This window comes from Tupaia chinensis, unplaced genomic scaffold (genome assembly GCF_000334495.1).
Source record: "Tupaia chinensis unplaced genomic scaffold, TupChi_1.0 Scaffold143952_1, whole genome shotgun sequence".
NCBI lineage: Eukaryota > Metazoa > Chordata > Mammalia > Scandentia > Tupaiidae > Tupaia > Tupaia belangeri.
In genome coordinates, this window is record NW_006203803.1 from 131,384 (window position 1) to 142,069 (window position 10,686).

The following is a 10,686-nucleotide window of genomic DNA, read 5'->3' on the forward strand; positions in this document are numbered from 1 at the left end:
CGGAGCTGGAGTACGCGGCGGCCGAGTACGAGCGCCTCAAGAAGGAGTACGAGATCTTCCGGGTCAGCAAGAACCAAGAGCTGTTGTCCATGGGCCGCCGTGAGGCCAAGCTGGACACCGAGAACAAGCGACTGCGGGCGGAGCTGCAGGTAATGCCGGCCGCGCGACCGGAGAGCGGCCAGGGCGGGAGACTGAGGCCTGGGCGTGGATGCACTGCCGGGCCTCCCTCTGGACGCCCGGGCCTGCCTTTGGGCATCCCGTCTTATCTCCAGACCTAGCAGTTTGGAAAATTGGGCAGCTACTGCTCCGCTTTTAATTTGTGGGTCCGTGTTCTTTTGAGGTCGAAGCTGATTCCTTCAAACTCTCCTCCCCGTTTTCTCTTTCTGGTTCATTCATTCCTGCACCTTGAAGCAGTTGAGCCTGGAAGGGTCCTGAAACAACGAATGCCCATTTCCAGGGCGCCCCAGGGAGAAGGTTCACCAAGGCACACGGGGACTTGTGACACCTGCTGAAGCAACTCACACTTCTGGGAGCTTTACTCCCTTGCCCCCCCCCCCCAATTGCATAGCTCCAAGGTGGAGTTCATTCCTTTAATTTCTTGGTGACGCTCCCTAGCTTTTAATCGTCTTGACGTGAATTTGTTTGGAATCCTGATTTTCACCGTCTTAACTCCTATGGTTGAAAACATTCCCTAGATCTAGTAGTCAAACAGACTTCATTCCACTTGATAATTTACTCTAAAGCCATTATACCATGTCCTTTAGGCGGTCGATCCATTTTCATTCATTAAAATACTATGTAAAACAATGGATTGCTTTTCTATGAGAAAAGTTCTGAGACTGTGCTGTAAGCCTGAGGCCCCTCTGGTGGCTGTTTTGTCATTGTTCACACTCTACGGTGTGAGAGACTTCCAGGAGGCCTGAGTTCTTGGGCATTTTTTCTGCTATTACCACTCCCCACCCCCAATAAACGGTTTTCCTACTGTAGCCATAATGTACTTGTATATATAAAGTGCATTTGGGGTACCAGGTTTCAGTGGCCAGGGCGCTGCACAGTGGGCATTGCAGTGGGAAATGACTATGAGAGGCAGGTAGAGATGGAGTCCACACCGAACATGGCAGAGCTGTCGGCCCCAGGTTACTCCTCTTCCAATCTCGATTCTGTACGTCATCCATTCAGTTTCTTGTTCACATTTCTAAATGTGAAAAAAAAAAATTGCTTCCATATTTCATCCATTCTTACATTCAGGTATTTCTTGGAGGCCTGCAGTGCTTCAGGCACCGTGAATGGCTCAGGATAGGATAGGATAGGATGGGATAGTAAGATGAGTACACTCATAGTGCTAGAGTGTGCATGGTCATCCGGAATTAACTCTCCTTCACGTTAAACCTTGGAAATTACACTGATTATTCTCTTAAAGATGGAAAGCTGAGGTTTAGGGAAGTTTAAGAGTTGATGAAGTATTTCCAACAAGAAGTATTCATTTCCACTAGAAGCTTAATGTTGAAGTGTCTTCATTTGCTAAGTTGCAATTTTTTTCATTATGTGTTTGATTAAAATGGCAACAGGCAGTTCTTGATCATGGTAAAATAGTAAGTAGATTGTTAAAGTTCTAAAATTTTAACAATGTGACTATTTTTATTAGGAAATAATAAGGTGAATTATTTCAGGCACTTCAAAAAACTTATCAGAAGATACTTCGGGAAAAAGAAAGTGCTCTAGAAGCAAAATACCAAGCAATGGAGAGAGCAGCTACATTTGAACGTGACAGAGATAAAGTTAAAAGACAATTCAAGGTAAATTTCTGACAGTTTCTTTACCCTCAAAGTGACAAGGAATAAAACCAGTGTATTTTAAAAGTTCATATTATAATGTGATGAATACATAGAAGTAAACCAGGTAAGATTCATGAAAGTTGTAAGAACTAGAGAACACTTTTTACATTTTTAGTTAGATATGGTAAACTTGAGATAGTTTCAAAAAGGAAGTGTAAAAGTGAGCATTTTAGTGGGAAGTTAAAAAGGTAAGTTGGGACCAGCAGGTGGCTTAGTGGTTAAAGTACCAGATTCCCACATGGCCAGCCATGATTTGAATCCTGGACCTGGTGGCTTGAAAATAGCACCAGGCACACATGCGTGCATGCCCAAAATCTCATGAAGAGAGTGGAGGAGAAGGGCTTGCAATCTGGCCATCCCTCCTGGGGAGTGATTTCTCACTTTCCCTCACTCTGTCTCTCTTGGGCAAGCACACATGCTCTGAAACAAAAGAAAACAAAACAAAAAAACAGAAAAGTTTTTATATGAAGGAAAACATTTGAAAATGTTCAGGGATGTCTCAGGGAGGATATTATGGTATTCAGTGGAAAGGAGACACATTTGCAAAACAGCACGCATTGCATGTGATAGTCCCTCACCAGAGACACACATCTTACTGGAATTCTAGTGGGATCCACTTACAAAACAGTTAAGGTAAAAGGACCAGGATATTCATCATATAAAAGACATCAAGAACCAAATGAATATTGGTTTTATGAATGAAAATTGTTTTCCCTAAAAGTTGATGATACAACTTTTTGATTTTGAAAAAGATCTTAAAATTTAAATTATTCTTTTTAAAGATTTTTAGAGAGACCAAAGAGAATGAAATCCAGGACTTATTGAGGGCCAAGCGAGAGTTGGAGAGCAAACTTCAGAGACTACAGGCTCAGGGGATCCAAGTATTTGATCCTGGGGAGTCTGATTCTGATGACAACTGTACAGATATTACTGGTAAATTTATGTCCTATTTATAACATTTTGAGCTTTCAGCATATCCATAATGATATTACAGAATATCAATAGAATCTTATTCTGTTTATTTTACTTATCTATATTTGCTCTGACTGCTGTTAAAAACAGATTTACACTCTCTTTTTTTCTTAGCTGGTAGGGCACCTCTTCTCTGTAAAGTATAGAATTCAGGGACTGAGGTTTCTTTTATCTGTGGGTCAGCCAGCTCTACTCCATAGCTTTTCTCTTTATGGTCTAAAACAGCTGCTTTAAGTCCTATAGTGGGAACCAGACTTTAGCCAATGGGATGGAGAAAGGGGAGAACACCTTCCTTTCCTTGAAGACATCACCTAAAAGATACATTGATCACTTTTGTTCAAATCCCATTGGCCAAACATACATACTTAGGAAGTTTGGAAAGTGTAATGAACAACCAAGCAAACGTGTCTAACTTGAATGTGGAGTTACTAAAAGGAGGAAAAGGGATATTGGATTTAGTAGTCTCTGTATTATTCTTTCATATAATGATATATTTTCACAACTATCATTTAGAATAACTTCATTATATTTCACTAAGTGGCTTGCAATGTAGTTTTGTGAGCTATTCTAATTGTTTTTGTTTTATAATTAAACATATAAAATGTTTTTCTAGAGATAAAGCCTAAAATTACAGAATGAAAGGGTTCACTGTGTTCTAAGAAAATATTAATAAAGTATGGCCGATACTGAAAAAAGAAAATGCAGTAGAAGAATTCAGTCATTTTACATTTGTAAGAAATTGTAATTATATTCCTACAAACTAATGCATTTTAGAGTAAAATATAATAACTGATAATTCCTTCATAATTTTTATCTTAGTACTATTGGAATCAGGCCAGCATCCTGAGGCTTTCATTACTAAATTTTGAGAAAAACATGAAGTAATTCTTACTGGCCAAAAGCAACTGAGAAAATGCTGTCTACCCCATAATAGTCTCAGTGATTATTTCTGTACTGACATGTTCTGAAGTACAGTGTTTCAAAACTATTGTGATTATCTTGGCAAGTCACCAAAAACAACTTGATATTCCCTTCTAAGTCTTTCTTCTTTATATTTTGATTTAATCATGAAGGAGGGAATGCCATCCATTTAAGATTCAAAGACCTACAAATAGTAAGCTCAGTTTTACGAGAAATTTATCCCAAGTAGTAGTTTATTTTTAGTTAGTCATATGGATACTCTGGAACATATAATGTATTAGAAAATCAACAACAGGCTCATAAGAAGCAATCGAGACTTTAATGTTGTTGCTTAGGAGGTTAAGAAGGATGTGGGACCAGCAGTTGACGTAATGGCTGTGTCACTGGACTCCCAAGTAGCTGACCACGGTTCAAGTCCCTGACCTGTTGGCTTAAACTCATGACGGGTGCATGTGCGTGTGTGCCCAAGATCCCGAGAGGAGAATGGAAAGAAGGGATTGCGGCATGGCCATCCCCCTGGGGGGCTGATTTCTCACTTTCTGCCTCTTCGTCTCTCTCTTTCTGGCAAGTGCATGCACCCTATAACAAAAAAAAACTCTCCAAAAAAAAAAAAAGAAGGATGAAATTCTCCTGCGAAGAGCATACGTTCTCATGAATTACAAATATTAATTACTAGTGTGCTGCTAACAGTCTGCCTTTGAAGTTCTTTCATTCATGTTTTGATTTATACCCAAGCTATAAGGTTAGAGATGGTTTTTAGAATTGTTTTGTGGGGTACTTTTAATTGCCCTCTTATTATAATTCATTTATTTATTGGATTTTCATCTTTCTCCATTAAAAAAAAAATTTCTTTCTTTCTTTCTTTCTTTTACAAATAAAGCCAAACAGAGACAGAGAGAAAACAAAAAACAAGTACCCCCCAATGGGGTCTTTGACTGCAGTTCATATCCAGCCTGCCAGCCTGGATCATAGCCACACATGTCTATACCTGGCATGGTCATGGAAGCCTCAGGTGTGAACGTGGGATTTTTATTTGTAGGACCAGCATTACAGAGTAAAATTGCATCATTTCTTTTCACCATCATCCAGACCTCACCTTTCTCTTTTTAATCTTTTTTAAAATCTAAGATGGTAGAATTATTTTAATAGAACTTTAGAACTTTCCCCAAAGTGGCAAAATACTTTAAAATCATTGTTTGAATATCTATGATGTTATAGTATTTTTTTTTTCAAGTTAGAAATCCTGTCTACTATATATGATGCGTTTTTGAACATCTGAGTGGTTTGGTTTTCACAAATAAAAATCTTTTGCTTTAACAGCTGCTGGAACTCAGTGTGAGTATTGGACCAGTGGAGCTTTGGGGAGTGAGCCCTCCATCGGGAGTATGATGCAGCTTCAGCAGTCCTTCAGAGGCCCCGAGTTTGCTCATAGCTCTATAGATGTGGAAGGACCCTTTGCAAATGTCAACAGAGGTAACACAGGCCGTTTGCCATTTACTTCCCAGTGGTCATGACTGCTTGTGTTCTGTAACATTGTGCTGAAACCATCAGCACAGCATGAAATTTGTGTTCTGGATGCCTTCCATTGGCAAACCATCATGTATTGGTGCTATAACTGGGGTGATGGGGTTATGTCATTCATTCGGGATCAGATAGTGCTCTAGCCAGTCTGGCCACCGAACTTCCAGTGTCTCCTCTGAATTCTCAAGTGTTTCAGTTGAGCAGCAGGGATCTGATGTAAAATAACCCACTAACAGCAGGTTTTAGTCTTTATCTCTCCTTCTAATGGTGTTGAAGGTTAGAGCCGGTTATGGAGCAAAATACAAAAGCTCTGTTAGGTAATGCAGTATTCTTAATTGAGAGAATATGTTCATTGTTTTTATGTAATCTGGTCTAAGGGATGTTCAGAATTTCAATATCAGTACAGACCTAAGAAGTTATAGGTAACTCTGCTCTTTTCATAAAACTATAAATTATTTACCTATTAACAAAATGAAAGTAATTTTTGAATTTTTGATCTTTTCTTTTCTTTTTTTTTTTTTGAGACTTTTTTTGCTATAGGGCACATGTGCTCACCAGAAAGACAGAGAGAGACAGAGAGAAAGCGAGAAATCGCCCCCCAGGGGCTTTGGCCACGCCGCAATCCCTTCTGCTCCACTCTCCTCTCAGGATCTTGGGCACTCACGCACATGCACCTGGCATGAGTTTAAGCCACCGGGTCTGGTACTCGAACCATGGTTGACTACATGGGAGTCCAGCTGCATTGCCATTACACCAACTGCTGGTCTCTATTTTTGAATTAGTTTAAATGTCTTAAAATGTTCATTCTTACTAAATAGCATAAGATTAGTTTTCATTTTATGTCATTTTTTTTTCTCTTTTAATTGCCAGAGGGTGTGTGCACTTGCCAGAGAGAGACAGAGAGACATACAGAGAAAAGGAGCAAACACCCCCCAATGGGTTGTGGTTTTGCTGCAATTCTGTCTGCATTTCTTTATCCCATTGGGATTTGGGACATGCAGGTACACACTCCTGGAGTATCTTCCAAGGTGCCAGGGACGGGATTCGAACTGCATGTGGGACCTGGCTCTCCCAATTGCTAGGCTATGGGGCCAGCCCAATTTTATTCCATTCTTGAACCTTCTTCTTGACTCTGTATTTTAAGAATAATAAGGAGATAAATTATATATAAATTATAGCCTGGGAATATAGGTTCCCCTTAAGCAGTAACTGAACAACTCATGTAAAATAGATTCATGACATTTGACCGAGACCATACCTGGGGAAGACTGCTAGTGACGATCATTGGTTCAAGTCTCAAGATAGAATATGAAGTTAGATAACTAATTGTTATTATAAAATCTTGGTGAGTTTTAGTATAGGAGCTCAGATTCTATTCTTTGATGCCTGTTATATTTTTTAGACTTAAGAAATCACCTTCTTCAATGTGTTCTGGCAACTTTTTCATGAACTTGTGGGAAATTTTATTTTCAGATGACTGGGATATCGCTGTGGCTAGTTTATTACAAGTGACTCCTTTGTTTTCACCTTCTCTATGGAGTAATGCTGTCAGATGTTACCTCATTTATACAGATGAAACCCAGCTGGAATTGGATCTTTTCCTTAAGGTGAGGAGATTTATAAATTCTAAACTCACTGATCGGAAACACAAGTTAGTATTGTATCCTGGCCAGGTGGGAGCATGGCAGTAATGCTGCGGAAACACAGTCAGATCCTGGGTTAGTAGCTCGGTACCTCCCTATGTAAGGGGCAGGTGCATGACGATATCTGGGCTGGCAGAAATGGGGGTGGATCATGGTGTGAAACCCTTGTTAGGTGCTTCTCTCTCTCTGTTTCTTTCTGTCTCTCTCTTTTTCTCATAGGACAAACAAATTTAAATAATCTGTAAGTGTTTAAACACCATAATTTTAAAAAAAAATTATATCTTATTTATAAAACTATTGTATCTAGGGACCAGCAGTTAGCATAATGGCTATGTTGCTGGACTCCCATGTAGTTGGCTGCGGTTCGAGTCCCGGACTCTGTGGCTTAAAACTCACCCTGGGTGCATGTGCATGCGTGCCCAAGATCCCAAGAGGAGAATGGAGGAGAAGGGATTGTGGCATGGCCATCCCCCCTGGGGGATGATTTCTCGCTTTCTGCCTCTCTGTCTCTCTCTGTCTGTCTGGCGAGCACACGCGCCCTATAGCAAAAACCTCTCACACACACAAAAAAACTACTGTATCTAAACCAAATACAGTTTCAATATCCCTTATTGAAAATGCTTAGAACCAGAAATATTTCAGACTTTGGATTTTTGAATATTTACATATATATAATGTAGATCCTGCAGATAGGACCCAAGTCTAAGCATGAATTCAAATTTATGTTTCATATATAGCCTGAAGGTAATTATATATAATATATGTATATGTATATATATATTTTTTTTCTCTCTCTCTCTGTATATATGTGTACACACACACACAGTTTTTTTGTTTACTGAGACAGGGAGAAAGGTGTATGTGACAGGATATGGCCACATAGCCATCATTCCTGTGCCAGCTCCCGGTAAGTAGGACCATAGGAGTGTGTTCCTGCACCTCAGCTGTTTAGATCCATTTTCCCATGCGGCCTTGGCTGCTGTTCATAGCTTTCTCCCACTTTCACCACTGTACTGGGTCTGAACAATTTTCTCGTATGCAACCTTTGACTGTAACCCATCACATGAGGTCAGGTGTGAAATTCTTGCTTCATGGCATCATAGCAGTGGTCAGATACGTCTGGTTTTGGAGCATTCTGGATTTGGGATTTCCAGATTTAGAATGCTTATCCTTTAGTTCACCACCTGCTAGATTATAGTAGTCTCCCCTTTTCTATGGTTTTGCTTTCCATAGTTTCAGCTATTTGTGGTAGCTGGCGTCCAAAAATATTAAGCAGAAAGTTCTAGAAATAAACGGTTCGTAAGTTTTAGATTGAGCTCTATTCTGGATAGCATGATGAAGTTGGTATCATCCTGCTCCCTTCCACTCAGGACGTGAACCACCCCTCTGCCCTGCGTATCCGTGCTGTATATGCAGCATGCCCGTAGTAGTCATCTCAGGTATCAGATAAGAAAAAATGCAGTATGTACAGGATAGAGTTTGGTATTATCTGCAGTGTTAGGCACCTTTAGGGTGTCTCGGAACTGTCACCTGTCAGTAAAGAGGGGACTACTGTGGGCCAGCAGGTGATGTGGAGTTTAAGGTACTGGATCCCACATGGCTGGCTGTATGGTTAAAGTCCTGGATCTAGCAGCTTGAAAATAATACCAGGTGCATGTGCATGCATTCCCAAAATCCTGAGAGAAGACTGGAGGAGAAGGGATTGTGGCATGTCCATCCCTTCAGAGCCTGACTTCTCACTTTCCTTCTCTTTCTCTCTGTCTCTGTCCCTCTTTAGTGAGCATACATGCCCTATAGCAAAAACTAAAAATAAAACAAAACAAAAAACAGGAAGCAACTTGGGCTTTTTAAAAGAGCAAATCGTGTTCACTATTAGAATACATGCAAAGAAGGATGTGGGGTGAATTGAGGTTTTTATTTTTTATCTTTCTGGGAGAAACTGTGTTAGGATAAGAGCTACAACGGAAAAAGAGTTTGAATTGGTTACAGTTACTTTTGCATATCATATTAAAGTATTGAAACTTGAGGGTTTTAGAATGTTTCATTGACTATTCTCTGTGATGTTTAACACCCTTGTTTGTTGTGCCTACACAAGTTACTGTCAGACAGCAGATCCTTGCATCTATTTTAGGTGATAACATTTACTCCTTGTCATGGTTTTTAATGTTTTAAGGCAGCCATTGGAATTACCTATCCTAAGGCAGGAGTTAGCAAACTTTATATAACCTGCTGACCAAATATGGCCCACAGCCTAGTCTTCACATGGCCCAGGGCTAAGGCTGAGTTTCACATGTTATTTATTTATTTAAAATTTTTTAATAAAATTTTTCTTTATGGTACAGTAAGTACACATGCATGTGAGAGAGGAAGAGAGAGAGAGAGAGGAGCCCCCTTTACAGGGTCTTGTCATGTTGCCTTCTCCATTCTCCGGCCCATCAGATTGTGGGCCCTTCGTGTGCTCCCAGTGTGTGCCAGGCTGACAAGCTGGTGAAGTGAGGTCACCGTGAGGATCCAGGTTGTCATGAGCAGTGGACGACTGCTGCACCAGAGAGCCGGCCCCATTTTAAATGGAGAAATCAAAAGAAGAAAGATATGCTTAATGTGAAAACGTTAGGGAATCCGAACTTTAGTGTCCGTAAGTCAACATTGCTGCATTGGAACATGGCCGCCCTCGCTTGCTCTGTGGTCCAGGACTGCACTACTGTGGCACTTCGATGGCAGAGTAATTCGTGACAGAAATGAAATAGGCCACAGAGACTCCTGCTAAAATAACCAAGCTGTTAAGCTATTACTGTTTTTTTTTTTTTTTTTTGGTAAAAATAGTTGACATCTGATCCTTTTTGGTAGTTTGCCTGCAGTGTTTGAGTGGATTTTAATGAATCTGCATGTCACTTGGTACATCTACTGTATTATCACCCTGCAGATTGTTGACTAGTACATTCATTTAGCTTTTCTTTGTGATATTACTTGATTTTCATAACAAGATAACTTTTTTCAAGTTTGTTTATTTCCTCCTCATGTGTGAGAGAGAGACAACACCCCCGACAGGCTCTTGATTCCATGACCTGCTCCCCAGCCTCAGCCAGGCCCTGATCATGGGCACATGCTTGCCCAATGGACTCAGGAAAGTCTCCCGATGTGAAACCAGAGTCAACTACAGAGTGTCGTGTTTTACCAAGGCAACGCCACCTGGTCTGCATAAAGATAAACTACTGGGAAGTCCAACGCTTTTACCCATCAGTTGAATATAGGTTATTTTCAAGGGTATTTTGAAGATAATACTGATTTTCTACAGAATGACACTACTTAGTAACCTAACTTGTTGTAGACCAACATGTTTTTAACCCATATCTGTTTGCTTTAGTGTCCTAATATATCATTGTGGATGCTTTCGATGGTATAGATCTATATTTTGCACTCTTTATAACAATAAACAGAAATTGTCCATAATAATAATAATGATAAAAAGTATACCAAAGCAAAATAGCTTAATACTTTCTCTGTTATTATAAAAAAAATAATTTTCTAAGCTAGAAAAGAGCCAAGTTTTAAGCTATTATTTTTTTAGAAAGAAATTACCTTTTCTCTTTAAGATTGTCTAAAATGTGATTATATTATGTTAGAGAAGCAGACAGATATGTTAAAAATATATTTGACATAACCTGTCCAAAGGCATGCTTTTTTTATTTTAATTAGTATGAATCTCACTAGATCTTCAAGTTAAAATGCATTATGCTTTTTATACATGTCAATTTCTTTTTAGGGCTATTCACCTAAGCTTGAAAGCGTGCGTG

The 10,686-nt window shown here is 39.7% G+C and overlaps 1 protein-coding gene across 1 annotated transcript in view; it reads left to right on the top strand.

Annotated features, from left to right (window-relative positions):
* Positions 1–10,686, top strand: part of NPHP3 (nephrocystin 3) — a 64,655-nt gene that overhangs the window by 821 nt on the left and 53,148 nt on the right. Inside the window, exons 2-7 of the mRNA XM_006165547.3 lie at positions 6–149; positions 1,671–1,796; positions 2,618–2,768; positions 5,049–5,201; positions 6,723–6,856; positions 10,656–10,680. Coding sequence (XP_006165609.1) covers positions 6–149; positions 1,671–1,796; positions 2,618–2,768; positions 5,049–5,201; positions 6,723–6,856; positions 10,656–10,680 — 733 coding nt within the window. The remainder of the gene's footprint in view (positions 1–5; positions 150–1,670; positions 1,797–2,617; positions 2,769–5,048; positions 5,202–6,722; positions 6,857–10,655; positions 10,681–10,686) is intronic.